The sequence below is a fragment of the Barbus barbus genome (assembly GCF_936440315.1).
Source record: "Barbus barbus genome assembly, chromosome: 42".
In the NCBI taxonomy this organism is placed as follows: Eukaryota; Metazoa; Chordata; class Actinopteri; order Cypriniformes; family Cyprinidae; genus Barbus; species Barbus barbus.
The window spans coordinates 14,213,511-14,241,487 of record NC_136720.1 but is presented as its reverse complement, the minus strand read 5'-3'; the positions used below and the strand labels follow the sequence as shown (position 1 = coordinate 14,241,487).

At 41.8% G+C, this 27,977-nt stretch overlaps 1 protein-coding gene across 1 annotated transcript; it reads left to right on the top strand.

The window, feature by feature from the left end:
- Positions 1-33: 33 nt before the first annotated feature.
- Positions 34-27,977, top strand: LOC306861846 (plexin-C1-like; the record flags this gene model as incomplete). The annotated part of the gene is made up of 21 exons (XM_079404326.1): positions 34-933; positions 1,066-1,191; positions 1,309-1,443; positions 1,824-1,924; positions 2,221-2,329; positions 2,422-2,581; positions 2,670-2,781; positions 2,870-2,963; positions 3,119-3,157; positions 3,546-3,679; positions 3,770-3,949; positions 5,656-5,764; positions 6,008-6,178; positions 6,279-6,440; positions 10,254-10,388; positions 24,009-24,013; positions 24,326-24,505; positions 25,282-25,318; positions 25,421-25,450; positions 27,343-27,498; positions 27,600-27,977. The coding sequence occupies 21 exons, from the start codon at positions 34-36 to the stop codon at positions 27,975-27,977; spliced, it is 3,453 nt and encodes a 1,150-aa protein (XP_079260452.1).

Sequence of the window (27,977 nt, the reverse complement as noted above, 5' to 3'; positions counted from 1 at the left end):
ATCTCGAAACTTCAGCTGCTCATCACATGCAGGATGAGAGGATACTTACTGGGAGTACTTGTACTTCTGAAATACTGCATTTGCGGTGATGTGGTGACCTTTGATGGAGACATTAAGGACTTTGTAGTTGGTAACAGTAAGTTATTTGTTCTTACTGAACATCGACTACATCAGATGAGCCACGATCTAAACGAGGAGAAGAGGAAAGACATCACTGATGCCCCTCACCATAACAGAGTCAACATTCTGGTGCCTTTTGAAGCCAACGGTACCCTGATAACGTGTGGGACTTTTGAAGATGGATATTGTGAAGTTCTTAATATAAATGACATTACAAACATTATTTACTATGAACATAATATATTGGTAGGACCGCGACAGAATCAGAAATCTGTTGCCTTCATAGCTGGTAAGTACCTTTTGGTTGGGAAAAAGGACGATGATGCAAAACCTCAAGATACTATGTATTCTGTTGTTAGCTTGTGGAGCACCTCAGAATCTCAACCAGGAGGGATTTTCTCAAGAACAGCAGAAGGATCAGATGCCACTATTCAGAGCACCGTGAGAGATGTGGAGTTTGTTGATGGATTCCAGAGAGTTTCGCCCTCAGAATCCTATTTATTTCTCAACGCAAAGTCTGGCTCTGAGAGGAAAGTGCTCGTCCTGAGGATGAACAGCTCTAAAGGAAAAAAGACAGAAATAATCAAATCCCTACAGGCTGCAACGATACGATGCTGCAGTGATAAAGTTCGTCCAGTGCTCGTCGCCTCCACCGTTATTCCCTCAGTGAACGGTGTTATTTGGGCAGGTGCGTTCAGTGCACAGAATCAGCAGGATCCGGAGAACAGCGCGCTGGCTCTGTACGACATCAGTAACGTTCAAGGACAAGTGAAGGGCTTCTGCGCTATTGGTGAAAAGACATGTGGATCTGAGGTCGGAAATTGCATTCATAAACGTTTTTAAATAAAATGAGAACAGTATTTGACCTTATTGATGTTGCATGTTGAACATAGTTGTAGCCTACTATTCACTAAAATAAAGTTTATATTGTTGTTTGTGTTTCAGAGTGGTAGTGAACTTCAGCCGCTCTCTGTGGTGTTCAAGTACAGCTCAATATCAGCAGTGGCAGCAACTAGAAATGGATCCTGGATTGTGTTGTTCATAGGAACCAGTGATGGACAACTCATAAAGGTCTCCTTCACCTCTCTCTCATACACATGTGCTTTTATTTTCACTATTCTCACTGAGTTTTTATTTTTAAGCACATGCCCACCATTTCCATTTACACATATATTCATGCTTCTCTAGCTTGTGTTGGATGAGAAATTCACACCAGGCTGTCCAATAGTGCCGTACAAATCTGATGATGAACAAGCAGTGCTTCCCAGAATATACTTTGATCCAGTAGATTTCAAACATATCTACATTGCTCTGAGGAAACAGGTGAGGTTTAAAAATGTGCAATTAACAAACAATGAAAATATATATAGTATATATACTACTAGTGTAGTAGCAAAATCTTGAAAATATTGAATAATGAATAGTTTCTGTATATAACATTTTAATGATACAAAAATTACTCTTACAATGTTCTAAAATAAATAAGTAAAAAGTGATAATCATTTCCAGAAGCAACATGAAAGGAATATTTGCCTTATACTTTTGTTCATCCAAGGCAATGTTTTTATCCACCAAAAAAAAGGCAATTCTCCCAGTTAAAGAACCACTAAATTAAACTAAATTACTAAAGCAGGCAGTATCCTTTACTGTGTGTTAGATCGAATCGTCATACTTGTCTCTTTCTGCTCATTTTTTTGATGTAGTTAAGAAGAGTGTCCGTTGTTCAGTGTGATAAATACAGCACTCTGAGAGACTGCAGAGCTGCTCTGGATTCTCTCTGCGGCTGGTGTGTGAACACAAACAGGTCAGCCTGCCTTTATCACATCACACATGATATCTACTGCGGGCTGCATTTACTACAGTAAATGTGCCTAATTGTATAACAGCATGTTAACTGCATGTTAGTGTAAGTTCACTACTGTGTATACACTTGGATGGGTTAAATGCAGAGCACAAATACCGAGTATGGGTCACCATACTTGGCCACACATCACTTCCATTTCCCCTTTCATTTTTAACTTCTTATCATCTATATGGACATGATGAGCAGTGTGCAAACAGTTCTGTAGTGATATTTTGGTTGATGCTGTTTTTATCTAGATGTTCTACTCAAGATGAATGCTCAGATACTTCATGGATTTCCATCCCAAAAAACTCTCTTCAGACACAGCTGTTTTCTTTTCAGATGACAGAGAATTCTTCTAGAAAGGTATACATCGATATCTAAAACAATTTTATAATTATAATTTGGAAAATATTTACTAGAATACTCTTTACCAACAATTGCCCACTCCTACACAGATTACTCTACATGTTTCCTTGAGTCTGGAGAGCACAGGAAATCCTGCTTTCTCATGTACTTTCACTAAAGAAAGTGGGAAGCTGTGTGACGGGTCTGATCTGGATGCAGTTTTCCCAAACTGCTCCTGTAGTTTTTCTGACCAGATGCTCTATAATAGAGGTTGGCTCTCCTTCAGAGAAGTTGTATATTTACTAACATACAGTGCATTTATGTAGTCAGAATCTTATAATTATAAACATCTGTTCAGGTTTAAAAGTCTCTGCTACAGTCACCATACAGGATCAGAAGATCACAGAGATGCTGACGCTGAGGAACTGCTCCAGTATCACAGACAATTCACCAAATGCTTCTTATACACAGTGAGAAATGCACAGTCTAAACCAGACTTCTTGAAAGACTTCTTTGAACTTTTATTTCATAAATATTAAAAATATGAATTAAATGCAGGTGTGTTCAGTGTATCTCATCTGGGTGTCACTGGTCCTCTTCTTCCCAGCATTGTGACTGGACACCTGGACCTGGACCACAGTTAAACATTCAGGTGAGGAGACGTGTTAGCTATAATGCAGTGATTCAGTATATATTGGGAAATAGCGTACCTTTATAAACTGATAGCAATTCATTGTTGAAAGCTGAACTATCATTGACTGAAGTGAACTCAGGAAGTACATGAACGGCTCTTTCTCTACTCTTTAGGATGCATGTAAAAATCTACTCTCTGAGATGGTCTACGATGTAAGTGTCAAACTGATTATATGCCCAACTTCACAAAATAGGGATATTGTTTTTTTCTGTATGTTCCTATTTCAAAAGAATATGACTTTACAAGAGGCCAAGGATTTTTTTTTCCCATTTGAGGAACAATTTGTCAATCGTCATTCTTTTTAAATTATGTGTAACATATTATTTGATGATATATTTACGATATATTTAATCAATGTGTATTTATGGTGGTAATAATAATAATAATAATAGTAAACATAATAATTATTATTATTTAAGTATTATAATATATTCAATTATATAACAAGTTATGAAATTCATTTTAACTTCTGTTATTTTGTTTATATTCTTTTCTTTCTTTTTTTGAGTGCAACTGAGTGCAACCTTTGGTGTTTTGCAGAAGCCAGAGATTCTCTCTCTGGAGCCCAACAAGGTTTCTTTCCGTGGCAGAAACAATGTTTTACTAAGAGGAAGGAACCTGGAATCTGTCACTAAAATCCGTATTCAAGGGGTTCTGGAGTGCATTCCTAAAGAGTGAGACTGTGTGCTTGTTTAGTGGTGTATATGAATGAGTGTAGATTCAGATAAATGATACTGTATCTGGACATGAATGTTTCTCTTCAGATCTCCAGTGTTTGATCGCTCCAGTGACACTTTAAGGTTCCACATTCCTCCCAGTGGAACTAAAGGAACAGTGAAAGTGTGTGTTGTTACTCCTGACCACCGTTGTCATGGTAACAGCATCATCACTTACAGTTCTCAGCCCAGCTGCACAGGAATACGGCCCACAGTCACCTGGAGCAGGTCAGACATTTCAGACCAACTTTCATGCTCATGGTAGTGAATCTTATGCCACACAAACCTTTTTAGTCATAAAACTTAGAACATTATTTGCATGGAAATAATCAAATTTGCAAAATAATGCTCTGCAGACATACCATTAGAACAGACGAGAAACAGTTTGATGGCGAGTCCATTACACGGCTGACTAGTCTTTCTTAAAGTTTAGTAAGAGCAAACCGCTTCCTGACAGCCAGAGCATTGTTAATACTTATGACAGGTTTCACTTTCACTCTTTACGGAAGTGTTGTATTGTGTGACCATGAAACTCACATCCACTAAAGTGAGTGGTTGAAATGTACATCCTAAGACCCTGCGGCCTCATATGAGGTCATTGTATTTTAGTGAATTTCTCTGAGACTGTACATGCCACAGTTTTAAGTCTGGATGTCCTGTACAGAGCACATTCAGGGATTTTCAGAGATACCAAATGATTGGATGTTTCACCATGACCACTCCCTCTCCTTGGACTTTGTGATTGATTTAGTGACACTCTTATGGAAATATGATCGTATTTTGTAATTATCATTTAAATCTGTCAAATTTTTTCTTGCTCGTGTCCATCTGTTTTTAACTCACATGCACTTTGCCCTTTTTGCACGATGCAATCTATAAAATAAAAAAGATGTTTTTGTAGACTTTTTCAGTCTTGAGTGGATCAGTGTGTGGGTAGCCACCTAATTTTTATCTGCCTAATTTTTAAATTGTGTGTCATAAATCAACATCTCAGGAAAATGTAATGGGGTTTAAAATCAAAATATGACTTTCTGTTACGAAACAGGACGTTGATTTCATACATGTCCTCATATGAGGACACCAGGACTAAAAGTTTATTACGCATTTTGGGAGACATAACAAATGAATATGGAAATAAATTATATTTCAATATTCTATGAAATATTATATATTGTTATGGAAATCTTGTCATTTATTACTCCCATTATTATACTTCTTTTTTCATTACATGTTGCCCCAAAAACACATTAATATGCAAATTATATTTAGTTTATAGATACATTGTATATAATGAGAAAACCCATTTATGGCCATTTTACACACATTTTGCAGAAAGAAAAATGGTATATAGAAGCATTCTGTTATAACATAGTTGAGAATCATCTTTATACAAAGTTTGGTAAAAAAAAACAAACTTGAAAACTAAAAATGTATTAGTGATTTAAAAAAATCTATTGTTTTTGCCTATGCATGTTCATTCATGTCTTTTCATTTATTAAAGAAATCGAGTCCCGATGTCCTCTTCCGAGGACATTGTTACGTGTATGTGTCTTATCAATCATCTTGTTTGCTCCTTTGTTTCTCTTCCTTTATAAGTCCTCAGTTCTCCCCTTATCTTTGTCTTGGTTTGATGTTTTACATTGTAAATCGTGCATTGATGCTGATTAAATACTCCTTTCATCTACTCCTTCATCTTCGTGAATTACTACAACCACGGAACCATAACAGACATAGCATAACTTATGAATGAAATATCTTTTTTTTTTCATAATTTTTTATGCTCTAGTCTAAACAATGTAAAGACATGAAAAAAACTATTTTTTTCCTAAAACTTTTTGCTCGGGTCTTAAGAGGTTAAAGCTTTAATGCTGTGCTTTAATATTGCTTCATATTATCTAATACTGGCTGAAATAGTTTTCAATCTCTTCATGCAGTGGTGGAAGGAAGATTTATGTTCAGGGCAGCAATCTGGAATTAGTGGAGTCAGTTACTGTCCTTCCCTCTAATAAAGTGCTGAAAACACAATACAACACAAGCTCAGGGGTAAGATGTGTTTATTACTTCTGCTGTATCGGACACAGATGTCAGCTATTTATAACTTGATTTTTTTAAATGATTTTTGAGTTATCAGGATGGATGAAAACTGCATACTGTATACGCTGTTTATCCACTGGAGTCAAATCATGCACTTTTTCAGTACACAAAGAAATGTACCTCCAGCTGTGGGTTGTGTGAAGCTGAAATTTTGTTGTCACAATAATCACGTTCATTGTCTCTCTTTCTCAGGATGTGTGGTTTCACTCCCACCCTTATGATGGCAGTGGTCAATTTAGATTGTTGTTAAATGTTCAGAACTCTGCGGTGGACTGTTTGGGCTATTTCTCCTACAAGCCTGATCCAGAATTCATTGAATTCACCACCTTACAGGAGGCCAACGATCTACAGGTCAACATCCAGGTAAAAACTTCTTTAGACAAGCAAGATCTAACCCTTAGAATTTGATCTGGCAACTGTGCATTGATGGGACTAATTATTCTTTTGGGTCTCTGTTTCTCAGAAAAAGGCAGATATGCTGAATTTGAGTATGAATGAGGTGACTGTGACGGGTCTACAGGGAGATCAGCAGTATCAGTGTGTTCTGGAGAAGATTGAGTCCAATGCTGTTATCTGTAAGATTAAAGGAGAATCAGGAGCCGTCACTGCAGTGGACTCACTCACTGTAAGTCTGTTTTTTGATACTGTTATTCTTTGGTAAGGCTATAGATTATATGGAAGTTCATAATTTGACTTGATAATACTGCTGTGTTAAGTTTAATGTAAATATTAACTTTGTAAAGTTAAGATTTACATTAAGAAAATAATCTACTTTCATTGTCATTTCAGATCACTGTTGGGAATTATGTTCTTGGGATGAGTGGTACAAAGTATCTGTTCTGCCTCAGTCCACAGAATATAACTGGCCGTGTATGAAGGAGCAATGGAAACATAAATGATTCTCAGCATCTTCCAGACTGAAAAACTATAATTTTCTATTCCAACTACTAGAGAGTTCTATAAATTTTAGTCTAGGTTTTTATGCAATTATACATTTGGGCACGTGTTTTTTTTTTCTGTTGCATTTTCTTTACACTATATCATTATTATTTTTAATTAACAGTTCAGCTTTAATTAACATAATATGTATTATGTTATGATCTCTTACTATTCACCACTCACTGTTTCAGACACATGCAAACATACAAACTTTCTAATAAAAAATATGATATAATGTTTACATTTACGAGTCAGCACAAAAGATCACCAGTCAAACATCTGAAATATGATCAGCAGGTGGCGCTGTCTACTCATTTATTATACAGTCAGAGGACAGGTCTGTTATTAGTACTGCAGTACAATTATTTTGTTGTCAAAGACTTTGGCTATAATTTTTTTCCACTGTACACCTATACGATTATATTTTGCTGTTATTAATCTGATAACTGTTATCCATATACTGCATTAAACAGCATATTTATTAATAAAAATGGCTAAAATACTGTCACAATATCACGGGGAGCAAGGAAGCCAGGAACGAGGAGATCAAACTTAAATGAAGGTTTTAATCAAGACAAACGAAGGTACAAAGACTAAGGGAGAACACAGGACTTATAAATAGACAGAACTAATGAGGGGCAAACCAGACACACCAGGAGATTAATAAACTAATAACCAAAATGGGGACAGGAACTCACTTTTTATATACTGCTTAATACAGCGCCATCTGCTCAAGAATAAAGTTCAACGTAAATTATTTAAATACTAATAAAGTGAGGGTATATATGCTTTCATCAGTGTTTTATGATACATTTAGCCATCATTTATTGCTTTATTTATTATATTAATAATACACTTAATGGAATGGTAAGAATATGACATAAAACATGACATATAATTAATAAGGCTAGAAAAACATTGCCTAAAGGTAAAAAATGCTCCTGTTAATCAAGTTAAGGTGGCAAATATTGTCCCTAAATGGCAAAGCTGTGACTGCGGTCTAAGTGGGGGTACTCAGAAGAATGTTAAATGCCACAGGGGGTATTGAGTTGAGTTGAGTTTATTTGACACAAAAATGTAGTAATTCACTGTTACAACCTTCATTGTCAAGGATAACACAATAAAGTTACAGTAACTTATTTCCATTGTGGTCCTTGCTATAAAAAGAGGGAAGAAAATCTTAGTCAAAAAATCTGCTCACTCCCATAAGATAACAAACAGAACAACAGTTCCTTGAAAATTTTTCTTTAGACATCCTATCTAAAAACTTCACCCTCTTCACCCTAATTCTGAAACCCCCCAATTTGTTAATACCTTAATATCTAACGGCAGCATATTCCATTCCTTTGCACCTGAATATAATTATCTTTGACCATACAGTGTCCTGTATCTACATAGATTAATATCCATAATGCTCTGTCTAGTAAAATGACCATGTCTTACATTAACCCAAGAAAAATAAGAATTAAAAAATACTGGAGTCCTATCGTTAATGATTTTATGAACTAATTTTACTTTCTGTAATACTAATTTTCTTTCAATTGGTAACCAACCAAGCTGTTGAAAGTTGTTGAAATTCCTGAAGAGCTGCTTTGCAACGATTTGTATCGTAAAAAGCGCTATACAAATAAACTTAAACTTGAAAGTGTATATTATCCACATGACTAAAACAATGTAATCCTAAAACTAATCTTTTTGTAACTTTATCATCCAAGATCTGGATAAATCGGTCATCCACGAACAACATGCATAATCAAAATGGCACTGAACTAAGCCTGTAGCAAATACCATTAAACTATCTCTATCCAAAAAAACAGCATATCTAGATATATACTTAATTCTTGCAAACACTTTCCCAGCCATACTAGTCCCACTTAAATTATTGTCCAGAACACATCCAAGATAATTAACCAGTGTTTTATTAGTTCGTTCATACCCATCAACTTTGATTACCAAATCAACCTCCTTGCTCAATGTATACTTAGACCCAAAAAGAATAGATTCTGTTTTTCCTAAATGTAATAAAAGGTTATTTTCCGCCAGCCAATCCTTCACCTTAACCAACTCTTCACCAAACTTTTCTTGAATTTTATTAGCATCCTTCCCAGAAGCCAATAAAGCAGCAGCATATACCGACATATTACACTCACAAACAGCCTGGATATCATTGATATATAATAAAAACAAAAGAGGACCTAATACACTACCCTGTGGGACTCCATTGTAAACTGTTTTACTCTCAGAAAGCATCCCTCCAACTTCTACCCTTTGCTCTCTCCCTGATAAATACGAAGCCAACCATGATTTAATTATATCCAAAAAACCCATAGCGCCTACTTTGTCCAATAATATTGAATGGTTCACCGTATCAAAAGCTTTTTGTAGATCTAGCAGGACCATGCCACACAATTTTCCTCTATCTAGCTCTTTTCTAAAACAATCTGTCAAAAACAATAAACAAGTGTCTGTTGAATAAGACCTTCTAAAACCAGACTGGAAATCATAAATTAATCTATTCTTGCTGACATAATCATAAATCTGTTTATGCACAACTTTTTCTATTATTTTTGAAACAACACACAAAATAGAAACTGGTCTATAATTACCAGGATCCAGTCTATTTCCCTTCTTATATAGTGGAATTACTTTAGCCATCTTCATATCTGCTGGTACTATTGCTTTCTCATAAGAAAGATTCACAATATGTGCAAATATAGTAGGTGCAATAATAGTAGCTGCGTCCCGTAAAAACTTTGCTGGGATACCATCCAAGCCAGTTGCCTTAGGGTAATCCACTGCAAAAATTTCCATCAAGAGGAGTGTTCACAGGTAACGATGTGTATAAACCTAAGAGTCTATGTAATTCCTGCCATGCATCAAAGGTATCCAGGAGAACAGGGTTTTTCGTAATCACAGAAAGCTTCTTCCTTGTGCCCAGAAATGGAATAACTGTTACTGGGGTAGTTTTAATTTCATGCTGTTCTATTGAGACCCATCTCACGTCACTGTTCTTTGGATGCAGCCAAATCCACAGTGGGCGGAACTGTGATGCTAGATGATAAATTCTAAAATTTGGCAGATTTAGCCCTCCTTTAACATATGGGGCCTGAAGTGTGGTTAAATTAACTCTTGGGGTTTTCTTATGCCATACAAATGTGGAAAAATTTCACTAGTTTCTTGTTATCTCTAGTTAGTTAATTAGTTAAGAAACACTGAGGGTATAAGTAGGTTGCATTGCACCTGTGAATTTGTGGGGCCTTGTTAAAATTATAAGGCTTATGCATCATGAAGTATTTTAAACGCAGCAAGCATCTTTAATGGCCACAAAAATATTTTCTCTGACTTATTTTCTGCATTTACACTTTTGTGGAATCTGTGAAGAATACGTACTTGATATCCCAGCAATGAACAGTGAAATTAATCAATTGCATGAATAAAGCACCACAGTCATATAATGATTTGGCTAAAGTGTGGATAATGCTGTTGTTTATATTTTTAGCTGATGTTGGATGAGAAATTCACACCAGGCTGTCCAATAGTGCTGTACAAATCTGATGATGAACGAGCAGTGCTTTCCAGAATGCAATTTGATCCAGTAGATTTCAAACATATCTACATCGCTCTGAAGAAACAGGTGAGATTTACAAATGTACAGTCAATAAAAACTGTGAACAATGAAAACACTTTATTTTAAATTGTTTAGTATGCTTACTCACTAAAAGTTGTACTTGAGGCACATTCAGTGAAATCATTCATTTATATACTGAATCTTCATACCAAGTTTGAAAAAAACTTTTCACCCTTGCATTTCTGTTTCAGGTCATTTGTAAATATATATTGAATATCACAGAGAATATCACAGATATATATTGAGATCACATCTAAGATGGCGCCGCAGATGGCAGCTACAGTGCTTTGCTCTTCAGTGTTTGTACTGTTTTTGTTTGTTTTACCTGTTTTTTGTTTCACAAATGTTTCTTCAGTTTTACCAGGGATGACCTGCTGAACATTCGTCAGAACACACCACAAAATCTTTTACCAGATTTTGATTATTCTGACATTTTGCTGGACATTGTGTTTGGCGGAGCCGTAGCTCTGGTCAAACGCTTCAGGATGCACAGATGGGGGAAGTGAGCCGGCGCGCTTGTGAAGCTTCGTCATCGTCAGCGCTGATTCAGAACGGCGTTGCCTAGCATCCATCTGACGAATCTCCGCTCTATACCCAACAAAACGGACAATCTCCTCCTGCTCTCCTGGACAAACAAGGATTTTTCTAACTCTGCTGCTCTGTGTTTCACGGAAACCTGGCTGAATGGCGACATACCGGACAGCGTGCTACATCTGGCTAACTTCCAGCTGATCAGAGCAGATCGCGATGCGGAATCAACGGGGAAATCGCGCGGCGGCGGGATGTGCTTTTACATCAATGAGAGGTGGTGTACTGTACAGATGTAACTGTTAAAGAAGATGTGTTGTTCAGATCTAGAAACGCTCTTCATTAACTGCAAGCCGTTCTATTCGCCGCGGGAGTTCTGCTCGTTCATTCTCGTGAGTATTTACATTCCACCGCAAGCACACGTGAGCTCAGCTTTACAGAAACTCGCTGATCTGATCACAGAGAGTGAGCAACAACACCCAGACTCTGTTTTAATCATTCTCGGGGACTTAAATAAAGCAAATCTCTCCCGCGAACTGCCAAAATACAGACAGCAAATCACATGTCCCACCAGAGACCGTAATATATTGGATCACTGTTACACAGTGATAAAGGACGCATATCACTCTGTCCCACGAGCAGCTTTAGAACTCTCTGGTCACTGTTTAGTTCATCTCATACCGACCTACAGGCAGAAACTTAAATCTGCAAAACATGTATTAAGAACTTTTAAAAGATGGACTAATTAAACAGAGCGGGATTTACAAGCCTGTTTCTCTCTCACTGATTGGACTGTTTTCAAAGCTTCTGCAAACAATCTGGACGAGCTCACAGAGACTTTAACATCTTATATCAGTTTCTGTGAGGATATGTGCATTCCTACCAAGACTCATCTAACTTACAACAACGACAAACCATGGTTCACTGCAAAACTCAGACAGCTCTGTCAGGCCAAAGAAGACGCTTACAGAAAGGGGGATAAAGTCTTGTATAAACAGGCCAAATACACACTGGAAAAGGAGATCAGAGTGGCAAAGAGGAATTATTCTGGCAAGCTAAGGAACAAATTATCTTCCAGTGATTCTGCTTCAGTGAGGAAAGGTATGAACACCTCCAGCAACCCCCTTCTCCCCCACACCTACAATTCAGATCAGCGAAGATGACGTGCGCCAGGTCTGCAGAAAGAACCAAAGAAGGAAAGCACCAGGCCCAGACGCCTAAAAATCTGTGCTGACCAGCTGGCCCCCATCTTCACACAGATCTTCAACAGATCACTGGAGCTGTGCGAAGTCCCCTCATGCTTCAAACGCTCCACCATCATCCCCGTCCCAAAGAAACCCAAAATTACTGGACTTAATGACTACAGACCTGTGGCTCTAACGTCTGTGGCCATGAAATCATTTGAAGGACTGGTTTTGGCTTATCTGAAGGCCTCCACTGGACCCTTACTGGACCCCCTGCAGTTTGCCTACGAAGCAAACAGGTCTGTGGATGATGCAGTCAACATGGGACTGCACTTCATCCTGCAGCATCTGGACAGACCAGGGACTTATGTGAGGATCCTGTTCATAGACTTCAGCTCCGCTTTAAACACCATCATCCCGGACACCCTTCAGAATAAACTGACACAGCTCTCTGTCCCCAGCTCTGTCTGTCAGTGGATCACTAGCTTCCTGACAGACAGGCAGCAGCTAGTGAGGCCGGGAAAATTCACATCCAACACCCGCACCATCAGCACTGGAGCTCCTCAGGGCTGTTTTCTCTCCCCACTGCTCTTCTCTCTCTACACCAACGACTGCACATCTAAAGACCCCTCTGTCAAGCTCCTTAAGTTTGCAGATGATCCCACATTGATTGGCCTCATCCAGGACGGTGACGAGTCTGCTTACAAACAGGAGGTTGAGGAGCTGTCTGTCTGGTGCAGTCTTAACAACCTGGAGCTTAACACACTCCAAACTGTGGAGATGATCGTGGACTTCAGGAGAAAGCCCCCTGCTCTCCCCCCACTCACCATCATGAACAGCACTGTGACTGCAGTGGAGTCAATCAGATTCCTGGACACCACAATTTCTCAGGAACTGAAGTGGGACAATCACATTGAGTCCATTGTGAAAAAGGCCCAGCAGAGGTTGTATTTCCTTCGCCAGCTGAGGAAGTTCAACCTGCCACAGCACTTGCTGAAACACTTCTACTCTGCCATCATTGAATCCATCCTCTGCACTTCAATAACTGTCTGGTTCAGCTCAGCTACCAAATCTGACCTCAGAAGACTACGGAGGGTAGTCTGGACTGCTGAGCGAATCATTGATACAACTCTCCCTACTCTCCAAGAAATGTACTTATCCAGAGTGAGCAAAAGTGCTGGCAAAATCACTCTGGACCCCTCACATCCAGCACACTCCCTCTTTGAACTGTTACCGTCTGGTTGACGCTACAGAGCTCTGAGAACCAGAACGACCAGGCACAGAAACATTTTCTTCCCTCAGGCAATCCATCTCATGAACACTTGACTATAAACGCGGAACACACAACTCTATTATACATTATTTATTCACCACACATACTTATTTTTTCATTTCAAATGTACACATATCAGACCTGTACACACATATTTGTCTATATTGTATTGTATTTTTGCTGTTTTGTACATTGCCTATTTGTATATTTGTATATTATTCTTTTATTATCTGTGTCCTGTCCTGTAGCTGCACTATGGAGCTTCTGTCACTATAACAAATTCCTCGTATGTGTAAACATACCTGGCCAATAAAGCTCATACTGATTCTGATTCTGATATTCATACAGGTCAAGTCACCTTTATTTCTACACTCTCCGAAAAAAAAGTACAAAAGCGGTCATTGGCAGTACCTTTTTAAAAGGTACAATTATACCTTTTATACTTTTAAATATGGACATATTAAGTACAAATGTGTACCTATTGAAAAGTGACAGCTTTTGTACCTTCTTTTCTGAGAGAGTGTAACAATTCCTGCAATAGAGATTGTTTCAAAGCAGCAGAAACAAATTCAAATTGACCTACAGTCTCATCCCAACTCGTCACATATTGAAGCTTGGTCAGGACCATTTTGCGTGGCTTTTTGATGCTCAAGGTACCCCTTTAGGTGTGATTTTTTAATGTAAACAGTCAAAACGTCTGGGTTACTTATGTAACCTCAGTTACTCGAGGGAACGAGACGCTGCGTCAAACGACGCTTTGGGGAACGCCTACAGCGTAACCGGCTCTGAATACCAATCAAATCTGTCCAGAAATGGGAAGGGACGTCACGGGCGAGGTGACGTAATGACCAGCTGGTACAAAAGCACGTGCAGTGAAACCGGCATCAGCTTCTAGAATGAAGCAAGCGCTGGCAGGGATGCCGGAAGTGTGGCCTCGTGACGCAGCGTCTCGTTCCCTCGAGGAACTGAGGTTACATAAGTAACCCAGACGTTCCTCTTCAGGAACTCGAGCTGCGTCAAACGACGCTTTGGGGAACGAGATACCAACGGCTCCAGACTTCCGCACCCCTGCCCTGTGTGTCCAAAAGAGGCGCACTGCTAGGGCAAGAGTACGGAAGAACCTGGAGTGGCTCGCATGTCCAGGCCAAGAATCTGACGAAGGTCAGAGGCGTGGACCAACCCGCAGCGTTGCAGATGTCCTGAATAGGGACACCTGCGAGAAAGGCCTTGGAGGCCGCCACACCCTGACTCCCATCGGCGAGGGGAGGTCAGAAGACTCATAAGCCATGTGAATGGCATCCACAATCCACCGACCGCCTCAGTGCACCACGGAGGAAACATGTAACTAGAGGTTGTGCGCCCACTGTCAAACCACCAAGAGGGGTGTGGTAAGCAGAAATTGCCGCCACATAGACCTTCAAGGTGGAGTGGGCTAACCCTGCGGAGAGTCGAGCCTGCAGGAACTCCAGCACTGTACCTACTGGGCAGTTAAATCGGTCGAGCTGGCGATCTCCGCACCATGAAGTGAAGAGTCTCCACTTCAGGGCGTACAGTTTCCTCGTAGAGGGAGCTCTGGACTGGAGAATGGTCTCAACAACCTCGGTTGAGAGACCGGAAGCTATCAGCTGTGCCCCCTCAGGGGCCACACCCACAGCTTCCATAACTCCGGACAAGGGTGCCTCCTGCCTGTGAGAGGAGATCCCTCCTGACCGGAACCTCCCATGGGGAGCCGTCGAGGAGGAAAATCAAGTCCGAGAACCATACTCGGCCCGGCCAGAACGGGGCTACCAATAGCAGCCGGTGTCCGTCCCGGCGCACTCTCTCCAGAACTCCGGGGAGCAGAGCAATCGGGGGAAAGGCATAAAGACGAAGCCTCGGCCACGTCTGCCACGGCATCCAGCCCCTCGGAGCTGGATGACGTAGAGAGTACCAGAGGGGACATTGCGCTGCCTGAGTAGCGAAGAGGTCCACCTGAGCCTGGCCAAACACTCTCTAGAACCCTTGGTCTTGAGCCACCACTGTAGGGATCTCATGTACAGCAGGCCAAAAGGTATCCCGTTGGACGCAGCTGCCACCAGACCCAGCAGTATCTGAAACTGCTTGACAGTGAGTGACTGTCCTTCTTTCACCCTCCTGACTTTCGTGAGGATTGACTCGATCCGAGCAGGAGACATACGTGCCTGCAACGTGGTCAAATCCCCACCACCCCCAGATAAGTGGTTCTCTGTAATGGAGAAAGCACACTTTCCTTGGGGTTCAGTCTTAACCCCAACACTTTTAAGTGAGCGAGAACAACACCTCAATGTTGAGCCGCCCTCCACTCTGATAGAGCGAGAATCAACCAAAGGTCGATGGCGCCCACACACTCGTAAAAGTGTGGGGTGAGAGTGCTAGGCCGAAGGGAAGTACCCGATATTGGTAAGCTTTTGCCCCCAAAAGCAAACCTCAGGAACTTCCTGTGAGTGGGAAGGACGGAGACCTGGGGCACACAACGTGGAATTCAGCCCATTGAATTGAGGCGGATGAGAATCGAACTGGATTCTGTAGCCTCTCTCTACAGTGCGCAGGACCCATCGAGACACATTTGGCAGTAGTATCCACACTGCGAAATAGTCTACTAAGGGAACCAGTCTCTCGAGACTGGCCTCTGGTGTAACCCGGAGCGGCTAGTTCGGTGCCCTGAAGCGGAACCCCGGCAGGGAATGGCCGAACTAGCTGCTCCAAAGACCCCCGAAGGGGTGGCGAGCATCTCAGCTCCGCTATGATACCGGGCGGAAGAGACTGAGATATGGGCTCGATGGAGACCGCTGCGCCCTGAAGCACCATAGGTGGCAGGGTTGGCAGACGATCTCCGGAGGGCGCTGGGAGGCAGCGATCGTCGCTCTACCCCAGCCGGGGCTACCCTCATAAGCTCTGATCCCACTCACATCAGGGCTTCTTGGCCGAAGACCTCTTCACCTGCTTGGCTGGGAGGTCTTTGACCGCGCACCCTTCTTACCGCCCCAACCCGCTCCCGCGGGGGCAAGCTTGCCTATACGAGGAGCCAGCACGCGGCAGGGACTGCTCTCGCCCAGCAGCCCCGTGAGCTAGAGAGCGGCGAGGGAGAAATCCCCTGCCCTCATCCAACTCCTTGAGCAGGTCAGCCTGGCATGCCACCATGATGTGCAGACATAAGCCAGCCCGACCTGCTGTCGCGTACCCCTTGCCTTCAGAGACGACGCAGCGTCAGGGGACAGATAGCTCGCAAGCGTCTGTTCCACCCGCGGCATCGCTCTGTAACCGTTCTCACTCGTCCCCATCACACTACCGAAGTAAAGAATGAGGGGACGAAGAGGCGGGCCGAAATATTTTCCCTACAACCTCGACACCTCAGTGTGGAGGTCGGGGAAAAAAAGGCAGGCTCAGATGTGGAGGTGAGTCTGAAACCGCAGAGAACGCCAGTATAACCCTCTCTGCAGTTCGACAAAACACTCCACAGGCTCCTCATATGGGGTGACAGAGTGGGTGCAACATGCTCGACGCCTCCCATGTCAACCTTCCCGGAGGAAGATGCGAGAAGCGCCGATGCCTTACGTCAGCTTTGGTTGTGAAATGCCATTGGCTCTTGCGTGTCTCGTGATCGATTGTGTCATGCTGTTGTGAAAGGCTATTGGCTCTTGTGTGTCTCGTGACCAATTGCATCATGCTATGGGATGGGCGTATCTTTTTGAATGAGATGTGAGCGGGATCGTTTTCAGCGATTAAAACCTTGTGTTTTACTCTCTTCTTCGCATAAAGACTTTGTATGGGTTCAGAAGACTTGGAATGCAACACAACTTGTTTGTAATGTTTTTATAGTGCTTTTTTATGGTCAGTTTTTGCAATAAATACCTGTGACTGCACTTATATTTGCCTGTGTGTGTTTTATATTGTTTAGAGGTGGGTAGGTTTAGGGGCAGGGGTGGGGTTAGGTGCTCCAATTAAATTAAACATTTATATAAAATTATTTATATTTTTACAAATGCATGCAATCCATTAAATTAAGACAAACTGAAAACAATGAAGGACCCTTCACGTCGAAAAGTGACGCTAAAGGGGTACCTTGAGTGTAAAAAAGTGACGCAAAACGGTCCAGACCAAGCTTCAATATGTGACGAGTTGGGAGTGAGACTGGGTTGAATTGACAAACTCCTGTGCACCGAACAAGCAAAAGACACAAGATAGTAGTGTTTTACATTTATCATATCCGTCTGCTCGTTGTGTATATGGCTAATCATTTGATGTTTGTGTGTTGAGTTACTGTGCTAAAACTATTTTTATGAGTTAAAATAGTTTTAAAGGAGTATTTGCTTTTGCAAGAGATTTTTTTTTTTATTTAAATTAAGTTTCTTTATGCTTGATGCATAACAGCCTACTATTAACCTGCATTTTCACAATTATTAACAGTTATAAGTCTAATATGCAATGTATGTTATAAAATCTTAAGTGCTTTTCTTTCTTTTTTTCTTTGTAAATGTAGGTACACCATAGCTTGTTATATTACCCTGGCATCTAATGATTCTAAACTATACTGTAACATTGATGCAATGTGTTTTATAACAGACGCTGGATGAGAGTTGCTGAAATCGCGTTTGGTCTCGTACTGTATCGTGTATCTTGTCAGTGTGTGCACTTGCTTGGCCATTTGTAGTTGATAAACAGGAAAGTGGGTCCAGCTGAATTGAAATGATCATTTGTTGGTTTGGTATAATAAAGGTTATTATACCGCGGCAGCGGTCGCGGCAGTCGTCGTGTGAAGCCCTCTTAGTGTGAAGACCAAAGAGTGTAAAGACCATCGACTCTACCGTGCGACTCCACCGGGCAGGGACACCGGCAAGGGATAGTAGTAGCTTTTTATTTAATTTTTTCATTGATATGTTTATTATTGAAATGTTGTTGTTATATGCATGTGTTAATTTTATTTAATTTCTTTATTTTCTTAAATATGTGGGTAGATAGTATTTATAGAGTTGTAACTTTTTAGTTTTAGTTACTTTTTCTTATTTGTAAGTCGCTTTGGACAAAAGCGTCTGCTAAATGACAAAAGTAAAAAAGTAAAGAGTGTAAAGACCATCGACTCTACCGTGCGACTCCACCGGGCAGGGACACCGGCAAGGGATAGTAGTAGCTTTTTATTTAATTTTTTCATTGATATGTTTATTATTGAAATGTTGTTGTTATATGCATGTGTTAATTTTATTTAATTTCTTTATTTTCTTAAATATGTGGGTAGATAGTATTTATAGAGTTGTAACTTTTTAGTTTTAGTTACTTTTTCTTATTTGTAAGTCGCTTTGGACAAAAGCGTCTGCTAAATGACAAAAGTAAAGTAAAGTTTTAATAAAGCTGCAGAAGGAATGACTGTAATTTTGACATCTTTTTTTCTGACTGATCTCTCTGTTTTTTTGTTAAATTTGTCCTTATTTTGAAAAGTCATGCAAACTTTGTTTTTTTTCTTTCTGCTCATGTTTTTGATGTAGTTAAGAAGAGTGTCTGTGGTTCCGTGTGCTAAATACAGTACTCCGAAAGACTGCAGAACTGCTCTGGATCCTCTCTGTGGCTGGTGTGTGAACACATAGAGGTCAGATTAATATCTGTTACACTTACAATTTTTTTTAAAAAGTGTATGATATGCTAGCAAGTTTAAAAAATCAATAGCATATGCAACCTGGAATAACATATCCAAATGATATATTTCTGCTTGTCTAGATGCTCCACCCAAGATGAACGTTCAAAATCTTCATGCGTGTTCACCCCAAAAGACTCCCTTCAGGAACTGCTGGTTTCTTTTCAGGTTTGGGTAGAGAAATCTTCCAGCAAGGTATTATAATACTAACTTCAAATAAGACCATTTTTCATTGCATTGAAAAGATATTAGCAATTTCTACTGACCAGTCAATGTTCACTCCTACACAGATTACTCTACATTTTTCCTTGAGTCTGGAGAGCACAGGAAATCCTGCTTTCTCATGTACTTTCACTAAAGAAAGTGTGAAGCTGTGTGACGGGTCTGATCTGGATGAAGTTTTCCCAAACTGCTCCTGTAGTTTTTCTGACCAGCTACTATCTTCTAGAGGTTGGTGTCACGAATCCTGGCCATGCACTTCCACTCATTCACCACCAGAGGTCACCCGTTCACCACATGGACTTTTCACACTACACAACACATTGGACTCCATTTCCCACTATGCATTGCACAGATCAGCTGTCACCATTCACTCATCACACACACCTGATCACCATTTCACAATCACCATCACTCTATTTAAGCCTGGGATTGCTCTTGCTCAGGGCCGAGTATTGTTAGCGTTTATCACTCACCAAGCGATAGCAACTTTACAGAGCCATAGTCATTGTCACAGTCTTAGTCTTGCCTTGTGTTCCTGCCGTGTCTGACCCTGCCCTTGTTTACTGGATTTATCCTTTGCCTCTGCCGTTTGGACTCTGTTCGCTCCCCGTTTGGACTATTGCTCCCGTTTCTGGATTATCTCTCTGCCTTGCCCCTTTGGATACTGTTCGCTGATCGTCGATCCTCGCTTGTTCCACTGATTGCTCTGTATTGCCTCTGCCATACCTGTTTGCCACTGTATGACCCTGCCTGTCTCACCATGTTTTATAATAAAGCTTTGCACATGGATCCGCATGTCTCACGTCTCGTCAGCCCCGTAACAGAATACTCGGACAAAAGAGGATCCAGCGGCTTTTCTAACAGACATTGGCCAGGTATGGACACTGCACTACTGTTGTTAACCCTCGAGCAGGGTTCGAGACCGCTCGAGGAGTATATACAAGAGTATTTAGACCTCGCCCATGTTTCTGATCTGCCGGACTATGCACTTATAGATTTTTTTTTGTGAGGGCATTAATCAGCCGCTCAAGTCTCAGTTAATCCGCGAGGGTCCCCGTTCATCTCTCAGTAAATTTATGGACTATGCTTTACTGTGTGTGGGCTCCTCTTTTACTGTGGGTGTCGCGGAGGAACGCGACACCTCACTCACTCACAAAATGGCGGCAGCAACAGCACCCCTTCACGTCGTCGCCTTCAAGCCAGAGTCTGCTCACGTCATGCCTGCCAAGCCAGAGTCTGCTCACGTCATGCCTGCCAAGCCAGAGTCTGCTCACGTCATGCCTGCCAAGCCAGAGTCTGCTCACGTCATGCCTGCCAAGCCAGAGTCTGCTCACGTCATGCCTGCCAAGCCAGAGTCTGCTCACGTCATGCCTGCCAAGCCAGAGTCTGCTCACGTCATGCCTGCCAAGCCAGAGTCTGCTCACGTCATGCCTGCCAAGCCAGAGTCTGCTCACGTCATGCCTGCCAAGCCAGAGTCTGCTCACGTCATGCCTGCCAAGCCAGAGTCTGCTCACGTCATGCCTGCCAAGCCAGAGTCTGCTCACGTCATGCCTGCCAAGCCAGAGTCTGCTCACGTCTCCGCTGTCAAGCCAGAGTCACACCACGTCACAGTGCTCCAGCCAGAGTCTGTCACACCCAAGGATTTAAGGTCAGTCCTTCAAGTTCCCTGTCTGATATCCAGTGTGATGGACCCACCACTGATGTCAGTGCGAGTAGCTGGCATTCCCAGGGCCTCAACCCTGTCTGTTACAGAGACTGTTCCCCTGACCTCAGTACTTCCCGTTATGGCGGTTGCCATTTTGAGTGTGTGGGCTGCACACTGTGCTCCTGAGGCCTCTCCTGTCCACGAGTCTGCTCCAGTGCCTCCAGAGGTGGCGGCTTCCGCTGCAGAACCTCCCGAAGTGGTGGCACCCGTCCCTGAACTCGCTGTCTGCCCTGTCACGGCCACGGAGGCCGTTCCTGATCTCATGGTCTGCCCTGTCACGGCCATGGAGGCCGTTCCTGACGTCACTGTCTACCCTGTCACGGCCACGGAGGCTGTTCCTGAACTCACGGTCTGCCTTGTCACGGCCACGGAGGCCATTCCTGACCTCATGGTCTGCCCTGTCATGGCCATGGAGGCCGTTCCTGAACTTACGGTCTGCCCTGTCACGGCCACGGAGGCCGTTCTTGAACTCACTGTCTGCCCCGTCACGGCCATGGAGGCCGTTCCTGAACTCACTGTCTGCCCCGTCACGGCCATGGAGGCCGTTCCTGAACTCACTGTCTGCCCCGTCACGGCCATGGAGGCCGTTCCTGAACTCACTGTCTGCCCTGTCACGGCCATGGAGACCGTTTCTGAACTCACTGTCTGCCCTGTCACGGTCATGAAGGCCGCCCCTGAACTCACTGTCGGTCCTGTCACGGCTAAAGAGGCCGTCTGTGAGCTCTCGCCCTGTCCTGTCACGGCTAAAGAGGCCGTCTGTGAGCTCTCGCCCTGTCTTGTCACGGCTAAAGAGGCCGTCTGTGAGCTCTCGCCCTGTCCGGTCACGGCTAAAGAGGCCGTCTGTGAGCTCTCGCCCTGTCCTGTCACGGCTAAAGAGGCCGTCTGTGAGCTCCCGCCCTGTCCTGCCACAGCCATAGAGACCGTCCATGAACTCTCGACCTGCTCGGTCACGGCTCCTGTGACCATGGGGACTCTCTCTGTGGTGTCTGTCTCTGTTCTCCCCAGATCCCTGATCCTGTCATGGCTTCCTAACCAGTCCGCTCTGCCGTGGAGATACTCTGCCCTGTCTACGCCACACTGGTGGGCTCCGGCTCCGTCTACTCCGCCGTGGTGGTCAGTTGTCTGGCTCTGGGGGTCTCCTGCTCCGCCCAGGTGGGCTCTGGTCCCGTCCTGCCCTGCAACGAAGACTCTCCCAGTGTTGTCTGTCTCTGCTCTCTCTGTGTTGTCTGTCCTTGTTCTCCCCAGATCCCAGTCTCTGTCATGGGTTCCTGCCCTGTCTGCCTCCCTGTGGTGGTCTTCTGCTCGGGTCTGGTGGTCGTCTGCTCCGCCATGGGGGTCTTCTGCCCCACCGTGGTGGTCTTCTGCTCGGGTCTGGTGGTCCTCTGCTCTGGTCTGGTGGTCGTCTGCCCCGCCGTGGTGGTCTTCTGCTCGGGTCTGGTGGTCGTCTGCTCCGCCCTGGTGGGCCTCTGCGCTGTCGGTCCTGACCTGGCCTCTGGCTCCGCCCTGGTTGCCTGCTCTGCCGGTTCTTCCTCAAGGACCTGGCCCTCCGTCCCTCCCCCTGCTCCGCCTCCGCGCCACCGCCCTCCTGGATTGTTTAGGAGCGTCTGGAAGCCGCTCCTTGGGGGGGGCTATGTCACGAATCCTGGCCATGCACTTCCACTCATTCACCACCAGAGGTCACCCGTTCACCACATGGACTTTTCACACTACACAACACATTGGACTCCATTTCCCACTATGCATTGCACAGATCAGCTGTCACCATTCACTCATCACACACACCTGATCACCATTTCACAATCACCATCACTCTATTTAAGCCTGGGATTGCTCTTGCTCAGGGCCGAGTATTGTTAGCGTTTATCACTCACCAAGCGATAGCAACTTTACAGAGCCATAGTCATTGTCACAGTCTTAGTCTTGCCTTGTGTTCCTGCCGTGTCTGACCCTGCCCTTGTTTACTGGATTTATCCTTTGCCTCTGCCGTTTGGACTCTGTTCGCTCCCCGTTTGGACTATTGCTCCGGTTTCTGGATTATCTCTCTGCCTTGCCCCTTTGGATACTGTTCGCTGATCGTCGACCCTCGCTTGTTCCACGGATTGCTCTGTATTGCCTCTGCCATACCTGTTTGCCACTGTATGACCCTGCCTGTCTCACCATGTTTTATAATAAAGCTTTGCACATGGATCCGCATGTCTCACGTCTCGTCAGCCCCGTAACAGTTGGTTCTCTGTCAATGCAGTGGATTGGTGTTGTGTGCTTTGTATTCAATGCGCACATACCACACTAAAAGCAAAACTTTATTGTCCTCAGTACACTCCAGCCACTATATTTTCACTGGCTATCTAAATATATTTACAAATATGATATGTGTGCATTGATGGCTATTGATTTTATTGAAAAATTTCTAACTGTTGCATCAAAAGCACCTATAGTCTTTAAATGCATGCAGCTGACATGCATAACAGCAGCATTTCAATAGAAAAAGAGCAGAGTTTTACATGGCTCTGACACCACAGCACGTATTTAAACAGACAGAGCAGAGTTTTATTTAAGCATTAATAGACAGAGAAACGTCATCAGACAATAAAACGGTCATTTTCTCATACTGTATGTGTTCAAACTACTTATAAGCCCAAATACTCCCTAAAAAATTCAAGCAGTGACTCCCAAAATCTATAAGATTTCTTGAAAAAAACAAGCTTAAGTCACTTATAAGTGAACTTGGCAACTCTGCTGCTATTACCTTAAAAATAATAGGAAGCAAATGAGCACAAGTGAATGCTAAATAGCAGAAAGAAAGTGTAAAAACCCATCAGAGAACTCATAAATCAGAAATACATAATTTAGGATGACAACATACTGTATATGTCACTTCCATCTAATCGAACTACTGATCAGTAATTCACAATTGAGGTTTTACCTTTGACATTTTTGACTATGATTTCTCACACAGGGACTAGTAACATTGATTCAATAATATGTGTGCCTTTGTAGGGAGAACATTATTTATCAATTCTGTGACCACAGAGCATGTCTACAAAACTGTTATTTCCTTTCAATCTCTCAGCAACCGTAACCATGGTAGTAAACTTCATGACACATCTGAAACCAATATACCTTATGATTAAGTTTCTTATGAAATCTAAGCAAAATAAATTAGGCAAATTTGAACTAATAAAATATAGCTGTATGCAGTGTAAGCCACTTTGGAAGTCTGCTAAATGCAAAAGTGCATCAAGGTGAGAAATGTACGTTTAAAATGTTTTCGTTGCATCTGGAGTGCATTCCTAAAGAGTGAGACTGTGTGCTTGTTTAGTGGTGTATATGAATGAGTGTAGATTCAGATAAATGATACTGTATCTGGACATGAATGTTTCTCTTCAGATCTCCAGTGTTTGATCGCTCCAGTGACACTTTAAGGTTCCACATTCCTCCCAATGGAACTAAAGGAACAGTGAAAGTGTGTGTTGTTACTCCTGACAACCGTTGTCATGGTAACAGCACCATCACTTACAGTTCTCAGCCCAGCTGCACAGGAATACAGCCCACAGTCACCTGGAGCAGGTCAGACAGCTTCCACACACATGCATGTGCTTTTCTATAATTGTTGGGCTTTTTTTTGACACTTTTTCACTTTTTTTCTTTTTGTTATTCAGATATATATATATAGAATATATATATATTTAATTAAGACATTTGTATTATGATTAATAAGTCAACATTTTTTACTATCCTGTCTCCAAAATGTACAATTTAAATTTAATTGAAATATTGTATGTTATTTCATATATTACTTATTATATAATATCTGACTTATTATTATTTATAATATTATTATTGCTATTATTTATTTACATATACTATTTTATACCATATATTACAGATTTGGCTCCTCCCTGATTCTGATTAAATTGTCTAAAATGTCTCTTCAGTGGTGGAAGGAAGATTCATGTTCAGGGGAGCAATCCGGAAGTTGTGGAGTCAGTTATTATCCGTCTCTTTGATAAAGGGCTGAAAACACAAAACAATACAAGCTTAGGGGTAAGATGTGTGCTTATTACTCCTGCATTAGGCTAAAAATTAGCTTTACCTGAAAAAGGATCCAGTGTAGCAGCTAACAGCACTTTATCTGACATATGGACATCAACAGCCCATATTCACACTAGTTTGGCAGATTGTTTAATTACTTACTGCTTGTATAATTGTTAAATGTACTTCATTGACAGTTGGTGATTAATAATTCCAACAAGATATGTATTCTTTTCACAGATTACATGTAGCTTCACTCTGCACATGCCACATGATGTATTAGTTATATTATCATTGTCTCTCTTTCTCAGGACATGTGGTTTCATTCCCATCCTTATGATGGTGGAGGTCAGTTTAGATTGTTGTTGAATGTTGGGAACTGGCTCTGTGGACTGTGAGTATTTGTCCTATGAGTATGATCCAGAATACTCTGAATTCACCTCCTTACAGGTGTCCAATGATCTACAGATGAACATTAAGGTGAGTTTAACATCAGTGTACAGTCTGCATGCGTGGGTATTAAAAAACTCTCAGTAAATATTATTATTTTGAGCAGTCAGGGTTTCTGACCATCAGCATGTGAAACTTACAACCTCCAAACCATGCCACACTCTCTGCTTCTCAGAAAACATCAGATATGTTGAATTTGATTATAAATGACTGTGAGGGGTCTGGAGGGAGATCAGCAGTGTGTTCTGCAGAAGATTGAGTCCAGTGCCATCATTTGTATGATTAAAGGAGAATCAGGAGCCATCACTGCAGTGGACTCACTCACTGTAAGTTTTCTTAATCATAATCTTGGTCATCTTTATGAGATGTTTTATCAGTAGAGCAATTCTTTCATTGTTATTTCAGATCAACATTAGGGCATTTTATGTCTTGCTAAGTGGAGAAAGACCAGCGTATTTGCCATTACATGATTTAACTCAGCTATTAGCCCTTTCAGGCATATGATTTTATTTAAACATTACTGGCATGAATTGGTAATACATTTTATCATTAAAATAACTCCTAGATGTAATATAAATATACTTTATATCTAAGTAAAATACTAAATATAATACATGCAGAAAGCTTACCATAAAATGGTAATATTTTATAGTTGTGCCATTATTGTGATACATTTTCATTCTGCTACATGTTACGTTGAGTATCACACACAGAAATGTGTGCAAAAATTGCCCTAGTTCAGCAGAGAAACTACATATACACCAAAAGCTCCTGTGTGCTACTTTGCCAGTGCCTACAAAAAAATCTGAATTTCACAAAATATAAATATTCCTTCTGAAAGGGTGATAAATTATTAAATTATTTTTTCTCTCCTGGGACTGTCCTCCACCATTATGGAGAGTGTCACGACACATGCACGTGCTGCTGCTGAGGTAGAGCTCACGGTACTCCCACGTAATGGTGGAGGATGGAACGAGGAGGAGAAGACTTGTTGAAAAAAGTTGTTATTTTTGTTTTCTTTGCACACGACAAGTATTCTCATAGCCTCATAAAATTACATTTGAACCACTGATGTCTCATGGAATATTTTAATGATGTCTTGACTACATTTCTGAGTCTGGGAACATTTAATTATTGCTGTATATGCAGAGTCAGAAAGCTCTCGGTGTTCATCAGAAATATCTTAATTTTTGTTCCGAAGATGAATGAAAGTCTTACGGGTTTGGACTGACATGAGGGTGAGTAATTAATTACAGAATTTAAATTTTTGGGTGCGAGTGCAAAAATAAATAAAATAAAACATATTCTAAACTGTCCTTACTTATATACAGTTTAATAAACCTATAATAATGTTTTATTATTATATACTTTTGCAATAATTTTTGCAGTAGGACAGTATAGACTTACAAGAAGCAAAGTGGTAGAGAGAGACTTGAACTCGAGTTGCCTGAAGCACAATTGTGGTACATGTTGGCATGCTGTCCACAAGGCCATAGGCTTCGACTATAATGCTTTTTTTTATGATTTTTGAGCTGTCAAGATGGGTTTTTGACTGATTTTTTTTTTTCATGGGTGTCACGTAATAGACTATTCCTGTACACAGAGAAAAGTAGCTGTGGCTGTAGGTAGTGTGAAGCTGAAATTTTGTTGTCACAACCAACAAGAAAAAAATTATCATGCATCAATCAAAACTTCAAAACCTATAGTGAATCACTGGTTGAAAAACAACAATTTGAATTAATTGTTCATCTGTGTAGACAAGCAGAGCTGAAGCACAACAATAGCATGCGGTTTTATTTCTTAACAACTACATAGTGACAATTTAGGGAAAGTTTGATTCCTTATATCATGACTGCTTTTAATATTTATATTTAAAGCTTCACATGTATTAGAGTCATAATTTCATTGTCTCTCTTTCTCAGGGTGTATGGATTCAGTCACCTCCTTATGACGGCCGTGGTCTGTTTATATTGGTGTTAAATGTTGGGAATGCCACTGAGGACTATAGGTATTTGTTCTTCGAGTCTGATCCAAAATTCACTCGATTCATGGTAAACAATCTACGGGTGAACATTCAGGTAAAAAAAAAAAAAAAACTGCTTTGATGAGCAAGATCTTCCCCTCCGAATTTGAGCTGGCAACTGTGGACTAATTATTCTTGTGGATCTATCTTTCTCAGAAAGAAGTAAATTCAGGAACTGGGGGAAGCTCGGAAATGGTTTGCACGAATCGAGCGGATTCTGGAGAAGTCTCTGGGACTAGAATAGACTCTGGAGAACATTCAGTGTCTAAATCCATCTTTGTACTATGTTCAGGAGCGCTCATACTCATAACTATGTTCATGAGTGCTGAGACTGTGTGGCTTGTGAGTGCTGAGACTGTGTGGCTTGTGAGTGCTGAGACTGTGTGGCTTGTGAGTGCTGAGATTGTGTGGCTTGGGAGCACTGAGATTGAGTGGCTTGTGAGTGCTGAGACTGTGTGGTTTGGGAGCACTGAGACTGGGTCGCTAGTAAGTGTAGAGTCTGCGTTGCTTGGGAGCGTAGAGTTCAGAGAGTAA